The sequence below is a fragment of the Carettochelys insculpta genome, chromosome 6 (genome assembly GCF_033958435.1).
Source record: "Carettochelys insculpta isolate YL-2023 chromosome 6, ASM3395843v1, whole genome shotgun sequence".
NCBI classification, from domain to species: domain Eukaryota; kingdom Metazoa; phylum Chordata; order Testudines; family Carettochelyidae; genus Carettochelys; species Carettochelys insculpta.
In genome coordinates this window covers 47244870-47263983 of record NC_134142.1, presented here as the reverse complement: position 1 = coordinate 47263983, position 19114 = coordinate 47244870, and the positions used below count along the sequence as shown (strand labels likewise).

The following is a 19114-nucleotide window of genomic DNA, read 5'->3' as shown; positions in this document are numbered from 1 at the left end:
AGAAAGTTAGCATCTTTACACAACACAATAACGAATGTGGTAAGTCAACTAAATGAAGCCATTCAACACGGTGATAACCTATTCAGCAGTGTTTAGCAAGAGATTTCTCATTAAACAGAAGACCTGGTGCCAGTGGGTTGAGAGAGTCCAACTTAAGTGCCTCATCAAATGTCCACTAAATAAAGGAGAGTCTTTCCTCTGATTTCAGTAGGTATTGGATCAGACAGTGAGGACAGAGAAAGAGAAAATGGGCAATCATGCTTATGTCATACAAGAACTACCACAAGCAGTTTTCTGTCAAATGTGATAAAATTGTCACTAAGTGCTTTTATTACAATACTCTGGGCACCATCTGAACCACCAGTAACAAAACAATATTGAAGTGAACCTATTTCAGGCTCTGTATAGAATACAGCTCTGGCCTGATTCTGTACCAGCAGGTGATGAAAAAGATTCAAAACTGATCGAGTGTTTAATTTGGGAGACTTCTTTGAAAGACCCTGCTTTTCCAGACTGACATAATTGACATCATTATCAGTAAAGGGTTTTTGTTTAATAGACAGAAGGTTTATTACTCAGCAGCAAAGAGGGTGTAAGACTATAAATGAGACTTTATGAGCTATGTCTGAATGTTGAATGAGCTGAATGACTAAGTACTTGTTCTTGATTTGGAAAAAGAAGGCACAAGTGCAATGAAATGCAGTTCATCTTAGAATCGGTGGTACAAAATACCACGGACAGATAAAGTACTTGTAATTCTAAATTTATCAGACACAATTGTCATTGAAGAATGGTCAGGAAAATAATTCTCGTAGAAATCAATCATAGCCAGTATGGAGCCACAAGCTATCTACACTAAAAATAATTTGTAACTTTGCTTGCAGTAGATTTTTTTTTTGGGGCCGGGGGGGGGGGGGGGGGGAGTTTTCAAGGAGGTTCAACTCTATGGAAATTCTGAAGGGAGAGTTGCAGCTAGTGGGAGATAAAGTTACTGATAAATTAACTTGGAATTAGAGTAATTTTAATGACTTTAGTAGAAGCTTAACTATTGGAATCGTCCTCACAGTTTCATATTGAGAAAATATTTGATTCACAAAGTCTAATAAAGTGCAATGAGTTTTTAGCATGCAATCTGGAAATACTAGTTCAGGGGTCAGCAACCTTTTGGAGGTGAAATGCCAAAATTAGACTTTTTGACCTCTATGTATGGTCTGAGTGCCTGTGATACTTTTTAAAGTCACTAATAGTCCTACTTACAAAAGCTTCACTAAACAAATGAAGAGGTAGAGCTTTACTGTTTAGGTGGTGGTTGGTAGCATTAGCTGGTCTTCTGTTAATTGAAAGGCGGCATGGCTTTGAACAAGCTGCTGGCTGCATGGCGGGGGAGGAGTGGATCTGAGCTCCTTCCTCGTGTGCCCATGAAAATTAGCTTGTGTGCCACTCTTGGTACCTGTCTCGGGTGTTGCTGAAACCTGTGCTAGTTAATGAATTAAATGCTTGAAAATGCTAAAAATCTCAGAGGGATAAACGTATTATCTGTAAAAACAATGTCGAGTCCTGTAGCACTTTAGTGACAAATGGATTTATTAGGGCATAAGCTTTCGTGGACATTCACATCTCCCCATCAGCTACCTTGATTGGCCGCAATCACCCTGACTGATCACTGTAATTTACAATGGATAGCATCCTTTTTTTTTTTCTAGTAATTTTCTTATATATATATGCGTCTTTGCATTTACACTCCCTTCCATTTGATGAAGTAGGTTCTACCCACAAAACCTTACACTCTAATAAATCCATTAGTCTCTATGATGCTACAGGACTCCTAGTTATTTTGGAGAATGCTAGTTAATAAACACAGCTGTGAAATATTTGGCATCACAGAGACCCGATGGCATAATACATGACTGGAATATTAACAGAGAGGAAGCCGTGCTAGTCTATACACTATCAAAACTAAAAGCAGTCAAGTAGCACTTTAAAGACGAGCAAAATAGTTTATTAGGTGAGCTTTTGTGGGACAGACCCACTTCTTCAGACCATACCCAGACCAGAACAGACTCAATATTTAAGGCACAGAGAACCAAAAACAGTAAGCAAGGAGGACAAATCAGAAAAAGATAATCAAGGTGAGCAAATCAGAGAGTGGAGGGGTGGGGGGGAAGGTCAAGAATTACACTGAGCCAAGTATGCAGACGAGCCCCTATAGTGACTCAGAAAGTTCCCATCACGATTTAAACCATGTGTTAATGCGCCGAATTTGAATATAAAAGCCAGCTCGGCTGTTTCCCTTTCCAGAACGGTGCGATAACAACTCCCTTAGACAAAGGGTCAATGGGCACAAAACAGACATCAAAACACTCCAGATCCACAAACCAGTTAGTCAGCATTTTAATGGAATGGGGCATTCTGTCAATGACCTAAAGGTATGTGTGTTACTGAAGAAGAATTATCGCACTGTTCTGAAAAGGGAAACAGCCGAGCTGGCTTTTACATTCAAATTCGGCACATTAACACATGGTTTAAATCGTGATGGGAACTTTCTGAGTCACTATAGGGGCTCGTCTGCATACTTGGCTCAATCTAGTTCTTGACCTTCCCCCCCCACCCCTCCACTCTCTGATTTGCTCACCTTGATTATCTTTTTCTGATTTGTCCTCCTTGCTTACTGTTTTTGGTTCTCTGTGCCTTAAATACTGAGTCTGTTCTGGTCTGGCTATGGTCTGAAGAAGTGGGTCTGTCCCATGAAAGCTCACCTAATAAACTATTTTGCTAGTCTTTAAAGTGCTACTTGACTGCTTTTTGTTTTGACTGGAATATTGCTATAGAAGGGGAGAGCTTCCACAGGAATGAGAGGCAGGGGAAGAAGTAGAAGGTGTTTCCTTATATATTATGTATATGCTTGGATGGAGGTTGACATAGAAGTAGGAGACAGACTTGTTGAAAGTCTCTGAATAAGCAAAAAAAGGGGTACCGAACAAGGGAGATATCATAGAAGGGGTCTCCTACAGACCACCTAACCAGAAATAGGATGTGGATGATTCTTTTATAACAACTTACAATATCATCCAAAAACACAGGACTTGGTGGTGATGGGGGACTTCAACTGACCAGCCACCTGTTGAGAAAATAATGCAGTAGGGCACAGGCTATCCCACAAGTTATTGGACTGCATTAGAAACAGGTATTTTAAATGTCAAAAGATGGAGAAAGATACTAAAGGAGAAGCTTTCTAGATGAATTTTGACAAATAGAGAGGAACTGGTAGATCCTTTGCAAGTGAAAGGCAGCTTAGATGAAAGTTATCATGAAATAGTGGTGTTCTGATTCCAGGGAATGGTAGAAGGAAAAAGCAACACAGCGAAGGTAATAGTTTTCAAGAAGGCAGATTTTAGCAAATTCAGGGAATTGACAAGTGAGATCCCATGGGAAGCAAGTATAAAGGGAGAACCCTTCAAGAGTTGACACTTTTTCAAAGCAACATTATAATAAGCACAAGAACAAACTATCCCATGATGTTGGAAAGATGGAAGTAAGCAAGAGACTACCTTGACTTAACGAGGACATCTTCCTACACATGGTGGAAATGAAGTCAAATGACAAAGGATGGATATAAACAAATAACACAAGTGTGTAGAGACAAAATTAAACTAACTAGAGACAGAAAGTGTAAGAAGAAAATATTCTACAAATACATCAGAAGCACGAAGACAACCAAGGACAAAGTAGGCCCATTACTCAATGATGGGGGCAGGGGTGAACTGTAACAGAAAGAGAGGAAATGGCAGAAGCGCTAAATGACTTTTTGTTTCATTTTTTTCACCAAGAAGGTTAGTAGCAATTTGATGACTAACAATGAATGCCAAAGAAAATGACATAGAATCAGAGGCCAAAATAAGAAAAGAACGTATTAGATTATTTAGACATATTACATGGCTTCAAGTCACCAAGGCCTGATGAAATACATACTAGAATACTGAAGAGGCATACTGAGGAAATAGCTGACCAATAGCAATTATCTTTGAAAACTCCTGGAAGATACTAGAGATTTCAGAGGACTGGAAAAGTGCAGATATAGTGCCAATCTATGAAAGGGGGACAATCGGGGGAATTGCAGACCAGTCAGCTTAACTACAGTACTCAGAAAAGAAATGGAACAAATCAAGTTGCAAGTACCCAGCAAATAATAAATCTTGTCAAAACAACGTAATAGCTTTCTTTGACAGGGTGAAAAGCCTTGTGGATTGGGGTGGGGAGGGGAGTGGTAGATGTGGTGTATTTTGACTTTAGATAAAGCCTTTGATACTGTCTTGCATGACCTTCTCAAACTATGGAAATGCTACCTAGATGGAAATATTATAAAGGTGGAAGCATAACTGATTGGATACCCGTTCCCAGAGAGTAGTGGGTCACAGTCAAGCTGGAAGGGTATATTGTGTGGGGAATCAGTTTTGTGTCCAGTTGATTAGATAATGGCACAGAAAATACACTTATAAAGTAACCTGTTGATACCATGCTGGGAGTGGTCGCTAGTGCTTTGGAAATTAGGATTAAAATTCAAAATGAACTGGACAAACAGTCTGAAGTAAATAGGATTAAATTCAATAAGGACAAATACAAAGTTCTCTAGTGAGGAAGAAACAACCAGTTGCACACGTACCCAGTGGGAAATGACTGCCTATGAAGGAGTACTTCAGAAAGGGTTGTGGGTTTCATAGTGGAACACACTTGCAAAAAATCTAAAAGCATCATTCTGAGATGTATTAGAAGCAGTCTTGTAAGCAAGACACAAGAAGTAATTCTGTTGGATGTTGAGTAAGCTGCAACTGAAGTAGTGTTTCCAGTTCTGGATGCTTCATTTCAGGAAAGATGTGGACACTTGTAGCAAGTCCAAAAAAGAGCAACAAACATGATTAAATGTCTAGAAAACATTTAAGGAAGGAGGAGTGAAAAAATTGGGTTTCTTTAGTTTGGAGAACAGAAAAGTGATGGGACATAACAGGTTAAGTACATAAAAGGAGGAGGGGAAAAATTGTTCTTTTTAACCTCTAGGACAAGAAGTAATGGTCTCATATGGAGTTTAGGTGGATATCAGGAAAAAAATCCAAACTATCAGAGTGGTTAAGTACTGGAATAAATTGCCCAGGGTGGCTATGGAGTCTTCATCACTGGAGATTTTTAAGAGCAAGGTAGACAAGCAACTGTTAAGGGTGGTCTAGATGACACTTAGTCCTGCCAAGGTGCAGGGGCCTTGACTAGATGACCCTTTGAGGTCCCTTCCAGTCCTATGATTCTGTGATCTGCGCATTGAATATAAAATCCCTAAAGTGACTACATAAAGCCACCATTGCATTTTCTATTACTTATAATAATTTTTGGATCCCCATAGGCACTGAAACTTTTTGAATTAAGAAATTAAGACCATCTCGTACAACTGACTTCATTTTTTTAACTTATAAGTCTTCATTAGAAGGCAATTTTGCGGAAAAAACAAAATAATTTTCTATTGATTTAAATTAAAGCAGTTTTTCTAAAGTAGGTAACATGTTGAAAATGCCTTGAATTATTTTTCAGTTTTACAATGTCGGGTTTTAACATTTTAAATCTTTTTTAAAATTGACAAGAACCTCATAGTTGGCACAGGTAATTTAAAGTGGTTCCCCACAGACCTGTAAATAGAAGCACACGGACTCTAACAACACACACTCACATTTAGAGAGACTTACCCTAAAGAAATAATTCAGGGAAAAAACATTCAGGTGCCCTTTGTTCTCTATATCAAGCAGTTTGAAAATATATTGTAGAGCTGCAGGTTCCTTTCTGTTTTCTAATGCCAGCACAAAGTCTAGGTAGGTTTTATAATCCTAAAAGCAAATACAATTATGATTACTGCAGTCATCTTTTTAAATTGATTTTGCAAGCAGGAACATTGTAATTGGAGGCTATTTTACTGTAGGGGAGCTCTTAGTTTTTTTGAAAGATGACAACATGAAACAGAAAATGGTGGCTACCATTTAAGTGAACGGAGAATTTTGTTTCTGTAATTCAGATGAGGAAGCATACCCATAGTTTTCACTGACATTTTATTTGTAAACTAAGAAGTCCGTCCAGAAATCCAAATGAAACAGTACTTATTTTATACACACACACACACCCCTTCCCCAACAATACTTTCTTACTGTGTCTTAGATTGCCAAGCATAGTCCACTTGGTGGACAAGGAAACCATACAAAACAAGGTAGTTTCCAAAAATTTCTTCTGCTTCCAGTTATTAATTTACAGAACTCAAATATTGATAGGGTTCCCATTTGCTGAGAGTGGGCCATATGACCAACTAACCTAGAACACAGGACTCTCAGAACAGGGTAACTAATACTGCAGGAGTTATAGAACAGAGAGACCCTGCACTGAGACATTAAAACAGTAGAATTTGGATGACACTTTCTTTTTCCTGGTAGCACCACTGTTTTGGTTTCTTGATCATAATATAATAATTAACAATAGCTGCTTACATAGGTAACATATACACTGGATTTCTATGCAGTCATCACAACTCCCCTATCTACTTTAGGTTAAAATTGGAGTCCCAGAACACAGACCATGTAGGGTGAATTCACTCCTTAAGCTTGCATTTTATAATCCATCTCAACATAAATACTAAGAACACTATAAATGAAGTGGTTTGGGATAAACACTATAAGTATACATAAACATTTTCACTGATTGTGTTTGTCCAGCCTATGTCTTTAGTTTTAGTGCATAGACTCATCATTTCTGTTGGGCGGAACAGAGCAAAACCACCAGTCTTCTAACTAGCTGGTGGGTCAGCTCTCTAATGCAATTCATGGTTCATTGTTATTTGCCATCTTGATTTCCCTCTTTGTTTAGAGAGGAAGATCCAAAATCATCCCAGAAATATTTCTGCTTCTCCACATTTAGTCAACCGTACTGTCTTCAGTTATTGGAAAGGAAAATTTATACTGGATTATCTTGGTTTGTTACAGTGGCACCTCCTCTCCTTTCATCAAAATATAACGGAATAACATATTGAAGTTAGTTCCTGTTGTAAACGCACCCAAAGTTAACTTTGAAGTAGGTGCTACTTTGAAGTAGCCTGCAGAGAGTCTACATGTATCCTCTTACTTTGACGTTAACTTCAAAGTAAGGGAGCCCAACTTCCAACTCCTTACTCCATTCCCGGGAATGGAGTAGTGCCCTACTTTAAAGTTTAACTCGAAGCAGGGTGTGTGAAGACGCTCAACTTCGAAGTCTGTTACTTGGAAGTTTTACTTCGAAGTATGCAACTTCGAAGTGTTTTTTTGTAGTGTAGAGACAGACAAGATGTTTTTTGGTAATCATATAGAATTATATTTTCTAAGCTTCTACTCTGCTCTATTTGCAGGAGGAAGTGCTAAATAAAATAGTTATATTTTAATTGTTCTTTGTTTTAAAGATAATGCTTATGCTAATATCGCTATAATAGTTTTAGTACAGAACAATTTGTAAATCAAAGTGCAAGCTAGAGATACATGTTACCATTTCTCCATCGTAAGTCAGACACTCTTGGAAGACACGATCTAAAAATATGTTAGTCAGAGTCCCTGTTCCATAACGGGATAACTCCTCTTTGCTGAGCATACCATTGTGATCTTTGTCAAGATTCAAATACTGACCTAGGAAGAAAAAATAGCCTGAAAATACAATAAACTCTCCCTGTGTCATAAAAGAACTACATTTTAATATGACAACACAGGAATGTCAATTTCATTTAATATACATTATTGTGGATTAAATGTATGAGTAAAGTTACTGAACTGGAATGTTCTGATCCAAATATTTATAGCACACCACAAGCATATGCAGAATGTAGAGAGACAAGGCTCACACCCAAACCACTAACAGGATAAGTTAGACAAAGATGGTACATGGTCTAAGCCTCCGCACACAAATGGAGAGCAACAATACACAGAAGTTTAGTGGAAAAGGTGGTTTTAAAGAAGAAATGGAGTGTTATTAGCACACAAAGAGGAGGCTGCCTCATGTGTAAAGGAGTGATGCAAAGATAATAGCAGGAAGAGACAAATAGAGCAGTTAAGGTAGAAGGCAGGGGAAAGTCTAAGGAGCATGAAGAGAGAGAAAAGGGATAGTGAATTTGAGGACCAAAAGCATGAAGATTATGCGGAAGGTAAAAGAGATGCAGTCAAGAATGGAGTCAGCTGGAGCATCAGGCAACAAATATTATCTAAGCAATGGGGTTTTACATAGATATGGGGTCACAGAGGAAAAGTAATACCGAGTCTCTCACTATATTAGGCAAATTAGCAACTGAGCATATAGAAACATACCATAAACCCTCAATGCAGATGGAGCAGAAAACCAGTTTGTTTCTTGACTTTCTTTAGAAAGTTCTTCATCCCTTAACTAAGTAAAAAGCACACAGTCAGAATTCTAGATATGCAAAGTGAACTAACAAAATACATCAAAAGAGTTTTACCTCCAGTAAGTCATCCAGAAAGCTGCACGCTAAAATATCTTGTATCTTTATCTTTCCTGAAGGGAAAGAGGAAAAAAAGTTTGTAAACAATCACATAGTTACACATCAGCCTGGCCTTACTCACTTGAGTGGTTCCATTTACTTCAGTGGTACAGGTGGAGCCTCTCTAATCCAGCACACTCTTGTCTGGCAACATCTGTAATCCAGCATGATTTTAGTTAGCTGGACAATCACTTATGATGAGTGTGGTCAAGTTTTCCGTGGTCCCATAAAGTTTGTTTATAGCCACAATGCCTGGCTCTCAGTGTTCTGTGCTGTTCTTTAGCTGTAATTTACCCCTAAATATTGTCTAAGAGCCCACTAAGCAGTGGAAGTGTTAGTAATGCTGCTAGACAACACTGACCTCCCATGGTCTGACAAAGTTTGTGGTTTGGCACCAGTTGGGCCCCCAGGGTGCCCAACTAGAGAGGTTCAACCTGAGTAACAAGGCTGCCAGAATTAGGTCCTAAAGAAATTACTATGAAAAACAATGAAAACATTTTATTAATTATGCTTCCTAACCCCTGAAAAACAGAACTAACAAAAAAAGCATATCACATAGACACAAGTTAAAACATTAAATGTAAGGATCAAATACAAGTCATTTTTAAAAAAAAATATACAAATTAGCTGTTATAATGACAGCGTAAAGAAAATCCTGACATTTGTAAACTGTCTTAGTTCAAAAAGGAATCATTATAGAATGATGCAATTTTTAAGATAGGAAGTTAGGATCAAATTATGAGGGTCACAAGTGAAATATAAAACAATTTCCCTGTGTCTACACATGCCCCTTCCTTTTGAAAGGGGCATGTTAATGAGCAGGTTCAAAAGATGCTAATGAGGTGCTACAATGAATATGCAGCACCTCATTAGCATAATGGCAGCCACAGCGATTCAAAAGTGCGGCTTTTTGAATCGCGCACCGCCCATGGAGATGGGACCTTCCTAAAGGACCCCCCCCACCAGGTTTTTGAAAGCCCTTCTGCCTATCTGGTGATTGGAAGAAGGGCTTTCGAAAACTGGGGGGTCCTTTCAGAAGGTCCCGTCTCCATGGGCGGCGCGCGATTCAAAAAGCCACACTTTCAAATCACCACGGCCGCCATTATGCTAATGAGGCGCTGCATATTCATTGCAGCGCCTCATTAGCATCTTTCGAACCCGCTCATTAACATGCCCCTTTCAAAAGGAAGGGGCATGTGTAGACCCAGCCTTTATGTTTGTCCATTTATGAATGTTATAGGCCAGGTCTACAGTGAAAACTTTTAACAGCATAGTAACATTGATAGGGTGTAATATTTTTTCCTTTTACACAACTTTTTTATACTGCCAAAAGGCCTAGTGTACGTGTAATTATAGTAGTAAAACAGTGCTTTGTAAAAGCAGCTTATTTTGGTCAGGAAACAGGTATGTGCTATATTAGCAAAAGCATTATTTTGATGGTGTAAACTCTGTATACACTAAGAGGTTTTGCTAGTACAGCTATATCAGAAACCTTTTCTAGTGTAGACAAGGCCACAGATACTCAAGAATCCAGCTAATGAAAGGTACATTAGACTGACAGAAGGATCTCTGGTTTGTGTTTTATGAGAAAAGTTACTTCACTGAATACCAGTAGAATAGAGTAGTTATTGTGCTGCACTTAATTTTAGTAGGGATTAATATAAAGTTAATCCTAATCAATTTACTTTTGTAGCAATATGGCCCAACAAATTATTTCATTTTCAAGAAAGTAATCTGGAGTACAACACTGAGGTGGTATTTCATTAGGGCTCATTCTGACTCTGATCCTGCGATCTGATTTGTGCCAGAACATCCTGAAGCCCAGGCAGAACCCCCTAGTCTTCAGTGGAATACTCCCTGCACAAAGCAACTTTGCAGGACTGGGGCCTATGAAAATATTTGGACAATGTTATGAAGACAGAAACAACTTCAGTATTCACATTGTAAAAGTAAAAAACATTTCCATGTATGTTTGAGAGTTTGCAGATAGGCATTTACCTGTTCTGAGAGGGTCTAAAAAGAAGAAGAACTTTCTAACTGCAGTGCAGACATAGAATGAGTAGAATGATTTTTCTAAACCATCCAACTGTGGCAAAGTGGGGATGAGTTCCAAAATATAATTTTCTAAATCCTGCAACATTAAAAAGGGAAAAAATATGGTTTGAGATTACAAACATTGCTATTGTTCAGTTTCAATTAATTGTTTAAATTAGTCTTTGCTTTGCAAGTTTTATTTGTTGGAAATATTATCCTGTGGCAATATCACTGTACTGCTTGATTTACTTAATTACCTAAAACCTGTCCTTTTCCTCCACTTTTTAAACATGAATTTGAAGCTAGGATGATGTCCCTCTCTACAAATTTCAGAAATTTACTGCACCTAGTAAATCAGATGGTATTTTGTGTAAGTAGAGACTAATTAAAACTTCTATTCAGATAGGTTATAACATTGCCGGTAAGAGAGACAGAAGGGCATGTGATAGCACAACAGCAGGTTTTTTGGTGTCAAAATTAAAAGACATCAGGAGCAACAGGACAAACAGGGGAGGGTGCTGAGACGGTTCTTCCTCGTATGATGAAAAACATTTCTGAACACCTGAGGTTGTTTCTTCAAGGTGAGTACTATGCAAAATATACATCTGGCATTGTGACTGGCTTGGTTTCATTAACAAAACTGAGGGTGGGAGGGTTAGAGGGAAATACACGTGAACATGTAATAAACCAAATCTTTGCAACATGCCAGTGCATAGTTGTGGGCTCGGATGTTCTTTTTGCTCAATATTTGATCCAATATTTTAAGATTGCTACTTGTGTAAAATTAAAAAAATGTGAAGAGAACCTTTAGTGCCAGCCTTTTACAGCATCTCTTTATCAACCAGTACAACAGACTATCAATTACATACAATCTTAATAGTCAAACCTCCTTAAGAAATTACCAGTATGTCTCCCCAGCTAGAGATTCCTTTGCCATTGAATCTCTGTTATGCTGTAGAAACTTATCTTTAACCAAGATGTCTGAACTATTGGGATTTTACTGTAATGGAGAAACACTAAAGTGTAAAACAGATAAAGTACTTTATATTTACTGAGTGTGCAGTACTTACTGATTCTCTGAGGTAACCCTGTCCTGCCACATCATATAAACTGAGGCCTATTCTTGTCTGGTGAAGCCATACTGTAAAAAAGGATTTAGAATCATGATACAGGATTCCGTTCCTGTGCAAAGAATAAATACTTAGTTGACAGAGGTAAAGCTGACCAGCAATACCTTGTATCATTTCAAACTATCACATGCATGTATTCTTCATCCTCTGAAAATCAGGAATTACGGATTTAAGATACTCTGCCCCATAATTCCACCCCATAACCTTAACTCTGCCCCATAACCTTTATTCTACCACCCAAAGTTAACAATAATCGCTGGAGATACACTGTAAACAAGGCTTTTTTTTCCTGTGCCAGTACTTGCCAGTAGTGGGTACCGGCTCCTCTTTTTTTTCTTTAAACAAAAAACAAAAACAAAAGAAGTACTGACTGTAAGTATGTTTCAACCAAGGCTGCCCCACATGCAGCTATGAGAAATGACTAAGTACAGGTGCCATTCTGTGCCATGGAATTGTATTCTCTAATTCATCAGCTTGTACTTGTTACTTATGAGCGCGCCAAGTGCCAAAAAGAAATTCTGTGTGTAACATTTTAAAATTCTGCAACATTCTGCATATTCTGTCAATAAATAAATGTGGAGGCTCCAGCATGGCAGTGGGGAGCACTGGCCACTAGCTGCATGGAGGCAGGAGATCATTCTGCAGCCCCACAGACCCTCCCCTCTTCTGAAGCACACTCAGTGGTGAGGCTGCTTCTGGCCCTGACACTGTGCAAGGGTTCAGCTCATTTGAGACACACTCGCAGGTTCCACCCTCCCTTCCATGCACCCCAAAATAGCAAGTGCAAGACAGTGTTTTGCATCCATGCCCAACCCTAGCCCACAATCAGGGTGTGGAGCAAGCAGGTTCAGCCCAAAAGGATCTAAGTATGGATGGGCTTTGTGTTGGGGGATCCCGGTGTGGCATAAGAGGGTTCTGTATGGGGCTATCTGGGTATGGGAAGCTTGGAGGGAACTGTACATGGATGCAGAGAGGCTTGTTGGGGGATTCAAGGTGCCAAGGGAATGGAACTACAGGTGTAGGGAATAGGGGGAACAGGTAAAGGAGGCTGGGGCTCAGCAGGGGAAGTCTGGATGTGCGGGCTCAGTATAGGTGTCCAAGTGCAGCTGATTATGGCTCAGTAATGTGATGGGGGGTCAGTTGTGTGTGGGGCTGAGATTGTGGGTTGAGCACAGGAGGCTCAGGAGAGGATGGTCTAGGTTAGGGTCTGCAACCTGCAGCTCTGGAGCCACATGTGGTTCTTTAAGGATTTCTTTGTGGCTCCTGACTATAATTGGAAAGTTTAAAAAAAAAAAACACAACTCCTGATTATTTTTGAATAAACAGTGAATGTCTAAAAGCCCAACAATGAACAACACATTTAAATAGCAAATGCCATGTGATTTCAAAACATTGGATAACTCCCCCTAGTGTCCTCCAGCAAGAGAGAAGGGTTGTGAGTGAAAGACAGGAGGAGAGTGGTACAAACAGACATGTAAAGTGTGAGGAAACAGAATATGTAAAAAGTTTGTGAATGTCTTGCAGTGAACATGTATCGCATTACAAATCATTGTGTGCGCTGTTCTTTAAACAGGAGTTACAAAAGGTAAGGTTTGACATTATTTATTAAGGACCATCTCGTATCCCTGTGCATCACAGATCTTGAATTATTGAGTTTTTTTACCAAATTGGAAAAAATGGCTCTTCTTGCTATTTTGGTTGCCAGCCCCTGGTCCAGGTACAGAGGTTGGTGACCAGATGCAGGTGGGTGACACTAGGAGGGATGTTGGGAATATGGTGGGGTGGGGCGTGGAGGATGCCTCAGGGTTGTGCAGATAGGGAGCAGCTCCTGGTGGAATGCACTCCTTCCAAAGGAAGGGGAAGTCCTGTCCCCTCCTGTATCTCCAGGCTGGATAAGATTAGCAGCTGAGTCTGATGCAAGGTTAGAGCCAGCAACTAAAACCAACAGCGTGGCTGGGTTTGCACACGTGGCGACTTGGGCTACCTACCTGTGTACAATCTTACCCAAGGTCCTAAATTCTTTTTGCAAGGCTTGCCATGAAGACTGATCAGATTGTTATTTCTACCGTACTAGCTCAAGTAGAGCTATTGAATGTATACCTACCTAAGCTGGAAATTACATCTCCCAGATGCAGAACAGACAGACATCCCTTTGGAGATTGGTGCAGAGATAACTTGCAGCAAGTTGCAACAGTCTTGCACCATAATACATAGAAGGCTGCATCTACACCCATGTGGAGGCCTCATTTTTGAGCTGAGTTATGTAGATTGCACAAAGAGCGGAGCACTACAGTTCAAACTTAACATGGGTGGAAGTTTGCAGCAGTATAATAGTATCCATGATAGCACACTACAGGACAGGGACTAGTGTAGCACATATTCCAGTGGGACTCCTCAGAGCACAGGATGCTATCATCTGGCAATGTTGGGATGGGACAGTGCAGAGTAGGTGAAGTAAGTGAATATAGGCCAAACCTAGGCAGCTGATGTTGTTTTAGTGAGGAACATGGTTTAAAAGTTTTCTCCTACTATACTCATGTGCTTTGTCTCCATTAGTACTCCATATCATCTGGAAGGATGGTGTGCTACATCACTTATCAGGGCAGGGTGGACTTGTGACACCCAGGCCCCACCTTTTTCACCAATGTCATATAATGAGGAAAGGTTTTGCATAAAGAACGACTTGTGAAGTATCATTCTAAAAGTGTTGATTGGCTAAGCACGAATATCTTGTTGAACTGTATGTCCTATACCTGTATGTGAAGTTACAAAGTTTTGCTATGTACGTGCTACTGAAACATACTGCAAGGTGGAGAGCACCGACAAGCAGCCTTTCACGTATGACAATAAAAAGGGCAAACACTGCTGATGGCTTTTTGAGAAAATACACACAAGCACACAGATTACCCTGGGAACTGTGTAACACAGAAACCTCTCAGATATAGCACTACACAATGGGAACTGTTCGACTCAGATCATAGCCAAAGAGCTTTCCAGCAAGTGGGAAAAAAATATAAAAGGGGAAGGTTACATTTTGACTGGACCTCCATCTTCCTACAACATCTGAAAGTTCCAGAGGGAAAAAGTCTGACCTGAGGGGAAGTGCTTATCCCAGGCACGAAAGAAGGAAATCTGCCTGTGTATGTAAAAGCTAACATGCTTGCACTACTAACTTGGTGAGTCACAGCTTAATTCCATTAACACGTGGTTTCAACAGGGATGCAAACTTTCTGGATCATTATAGGAGCTCTTTTGCATACTTGGCTTAATCTAATTCTTGACTCCGCCCACCCCTCTACTCTCCGATCTGCTCACCTTGATAATCTTTTTTCTGATTTGTCAACCTTGATTACTATATTTTTGGTTCTCTGTGCCTTAAATATTGAGTCTGTTCTGGTATGGCTATGGTCTGACGAAGTGGGTCTGTCCCACAAAAGCTAACGTAATACATTATTTTGTTAGTCTTTAAAGTGCTACTTTACTGCTTTTTTGTTTTGATAGCTTAATTCATATACCATCTACAGGTTGAATCTCTCTCATTCAACAGCCTTGGGATGTGACTGTGCTGAACCAAAGAATTTTCTGGACCACAAGAAGTCAATATTGTCTAGAGCATTGCCAACTCCTCCACAGCTTACTGGACTCTCAGAAGACATTTAGGGGTAAATTAAAGCTAAATAACGGCACAGAACACAGAGAGCCAAGACCAGTGGCTGTAAGCGAACTGTATGGGACAGTGGGAAATGTGGTCAGACCCATGATAAGTGGATATCTGGCTAACTAAAATCATGCCAGACCATGGATGTTGCTGGACGAGAGAGTGTGACGGATTAGAGACTTTCAACTTGCACTACATTAGGATTTAAGATTGCAATTTTGTTTTATTTCTTCGTATTAATCTACTTTGATCTGTTTGCTATCACTTATGGTCACTTGAAATCATTTTGCCATTAATAAACCTGTTTTATGCTTTGATCTTCACCAGTGTGTTTCCACATGATGAGAAGTTTGGGGAAAAATCCCAGCTCACTTAATAAGGGCTTGCACAGCATCCTCTTTACATCAAGGAATAGACAGTCTGGGTAATAAATTCATACTGGTTGGGTTTTGACCAAAGCAAGATGGTACAGATCTGGGGTGCTAGGCTAGGGAACTGGGGGTATTTTGGCTAGACCTTTTCTGCTGTTGGTTCATGCAGTGGCTGGAAGAGCATCCATAAACACAACTGGGTGTGACCCCTGCCTAGGGATGTTAGTGTGAGCACAAGATTGGAGGGTTATGTAGCTTGTCACAATTTCACAGTGTGAGAAGAACCCAGACTGTTAAAATAAAGGAATAAGCTACACCCCAGTTCCAGGTGGAGTGGGTCCACCACAGAGAAGGTACTCAAAGTGGGGAGCAATTACAACTGCAAGGTAAACTGGTATGTACCTGGACTCTCATGCTTCTCAGTTTGTAGAACTTTAAGCATGTTTGATGTTCTGGAAGGACACAAGCTTCTGCAGGTCAGCCTTAACTGTGTGTAAATGAAGGTTTTGGGCAGTCCATTTCTCTTGGTTTTTGAGGAAGTGGTATTAGTAAGGTACAATTCAGGGGCATAAGAAGGCTTCCTGGGAAAAACTCACTACTATTCAGAACCAGTTCTGCCCTTCTTCTGGTTCCTCTGTACTCTCAGTAGGGCTCAGAGGACTGGGGGAGAAAGAAAAATTGCAACTGACAGGCCATGAGGGGCACATCTACCAGACAGAAGCAGTAAGGCAGAGTGAAGAGAGCTTCAGAGTCCACTCTGGAGGTTAATATAGGAGTAAGGGGCTCTGAGCAACCATCTGCAACACAGGAAGAAGGCAAAAGGTGTGAAAGGTCCATTCTTCTTAATAAGATGTTTTCAGATTATCAGCACATTGCCTGAGAATAGCTCTGAGATCTGAACTAATCTATTCGCAAGCGGGTGCCACACAAACATCCTGCTTACATCTAAGTATGGAATAGAAAAACACCAAAACAAACCAAAAAGGCCTGTGGCCAAACTCAGGAGTGGCTCACAATAGAAGTATTACATGAGCACAAGAACAGTAGCTATATCGGCAAAAGAAGCTCACATGGCTTTGTCCACGCCAGCACTTATGTCAGTAGCTTATTCACACTTCCGAGCAACATAAGTTATACTGACATACATTGTAATTTGTACAAACCCTTAGCTGCTTAAAGAAGAACATAAATCATCTGAAACAGTTACCCAGTCAATATTTTTTCTTGTGTGGTGTCAAGTCTGCAACAGTAACTCGGAACAGTTTTACCACGAAATCAAGGGGTAAATGAGCAAAAAGACTTTCACAAACTTTATTTCAAAGCATAGGAACTTGTCATTGATCTTTCAGGAGTTTGACTCTTTTTTCCTATAAATCAATACTCAGGGAAAAAAAGGTGGAAGAGGAAAACAGGATTTGTAATCTAAGGGCCTGTTGAAGAGAACTGCAATTGTCCTGTTAGACTTCAGCAAATGCAGGATTATAAAGTAGGACTATAATACAACTTAAAATACTCCTGAAAACAAAACAACATTCAATATCACAGAAAAATATCAGCTCACCTTTTCTCATCACATAATTGAAGAACTGCATGATAGATATCCTTCCATAAGGATCATTGTGGAGTAATTTAGCAAAGACTTTCGCTGTAAAGAACTGCCTAGGAAACAGAAGAGTGACAACATTAAGGATTTGTCTACAATATGGGGTTGAAATGAGACAGCATCAGCATAGACTCTGCTTAGGGAATGAATTCGTCCATCAACCTAGTGCTGTCTACATGCCAGGAGTCAGGTCATCTTAATTAAGCTTCTTAATTGTATGAATTTTGCACACCCCTGAATGATGTAGCTAGGTCAATCTAACTTTTTACGGTAGACCACGTCTCAAATTGTACAAGCCTAATACAATGATACCACGTTGATCCAGCTACAGTATCTAAAACATCTAATGTTCTTCTCGATATTATTTTATGACAGGATAAAATACGTTATTTTTCTGTAAGTGGGTAAAAAGAATAGAAGATATGGGCCAGATCTTAATCTCAGTCATGCTATCCATGTACTCCAGAATATCTGTGGCATGAATGACTTGCACAAGCAAAAAGATATTTTTAGAGATATGTGCAATAACATTAAATGGACATAACAGAAAGAAAATAAACCTGAATTTTCAGATACAGGGTTGTGTGGTTTTCTATAACAAAAATAAAGCAGTTAATGTACTGATACTGCAGTTGCTCTCTGTCCAATTTTCTTCACTGGTTTCAAAAGGAGTTTCCCACATTAAAATATCAAAACCTTTGTGTCTATAGAAATTAAATGAAGCACCATTTAATTAAGACAGCTCAGATTTAAGCTCACAAGGAACTTCATTGACTGCTACTTAGTAGCGATACCTTCAGTTGATTTAATGGTCTCTTATGTATTTCAGTTCTAGTTGGATCTATTTATCCTTTTTGCAGCTTACAAGTATCCTTAATGAGGATGATGCATGAAGAAACTGCAAAAAAACTGTTTGACTACTACCTGCTCGTGATTGCTAGTGTGCTAGTTTACTAACTGGGCTGCTGTGCTGGGCCTCTGACATTGGAGAGGCACCTGGATTAGTCCTTCTGTTAGTTTAGATCAGGCGTGTCCAACCCACGGCCCGCATGCAGCCCTGGACAGCTAGTAATGCGGCCCCACAAAATCGTAAACTTTTAACATTATTATGTGATTTATATACATTAATTATATTATATATTTTATATGCGGCCCAAGACAATTCCTCTTCACTCAATGCGGCCCAGGCAAGCCAAAAGGTTGGACACCCATGGTGTAGATAGTACCTCTTCCTAGCCACATGAGCTCTGCAGTTTGTTGCACAATAGCATTACTATTAGAAGGTATTTCTGTTCATTAGATCCCCACTCTTAATTCAAATGGAACAGGCTCTAATATGGGCATTTCAATCAAAATGATCCTAACACGTCTGACACTAACTTTTTGGAGGGGCGCAAACTGAAGAGTCCATCATAATTTTCTTATATAATGCCGTAGGTTCACCCTTAATTAAACATTCTATTAAAACTTTAAAGAGTTACATTGGATATGTTGTTATAATCTTAAACAGCTGTTTAGTTTTAGTAAACTTGTATTAGATGAAGGAGACATACTTGCACTTGGATCCAGCTTTCTCACCAACATTCAAGAAGCTCTCGTAATTGATCATTGCTTCCTCCCCAATCATAGGTGGTGTCTGATGTTTGTCCAGCAGAAACCACAAATTCTGAAAAGGGTTAGATTTGGTTAGCGAAATATCACATAACAAATGTCAACATGCTCAAATGAGTTACTTATAGCTAAGAGTATGCCTTCACTGCAGAATTAACTTGGGCGCCTGGC

At 39.6% G+C, this 19114-nt stretch overlaps 1 protein-coding gene across 2 annotated transcripts in view; it reads right to left on the bottom strand.

The window, feature by feature from the left end:
• The window catches only part of PPP2R3C (protein phosphatase 2 regulatory subunit B''gamma), a 31205-nt gene that overhangs the window by 4831 nt on the left and 7260 nt on the right, over positions 1–19114 (bottom strand). For both annotated transcript variants that reach the window (XM_074996852.1, XM_074996853.1), the window contains exons 4-11: positions 18886–18998; positions 17291–17388; positions 11641–11711; positions 10535–10667; positions 8495–8550; positions 8346–8421; positions 7537–7673; positions 5727–5864 (exon numbers count right to left, since the gene is read on the bottom strand). In XM_074996852.1, the coding sequence (XP_074852953.1) occupies positions 5727–5864; positions 7537–7673; positions 8346–8421; positions 8495–8550; positions 10535–10667; positions 11641–11711; positions 17291–17388; positions 18886–18998 (822 nt within the window). The remainder of the gene's footprint in view (positions 1–5726; positions 5865–7536; positions 7674–8345; positions 8422–8494; positions 8551–10534; positions 10668–11640; positions 11712–17290; positions 17389–18885; positions 18999–19114) is intronic.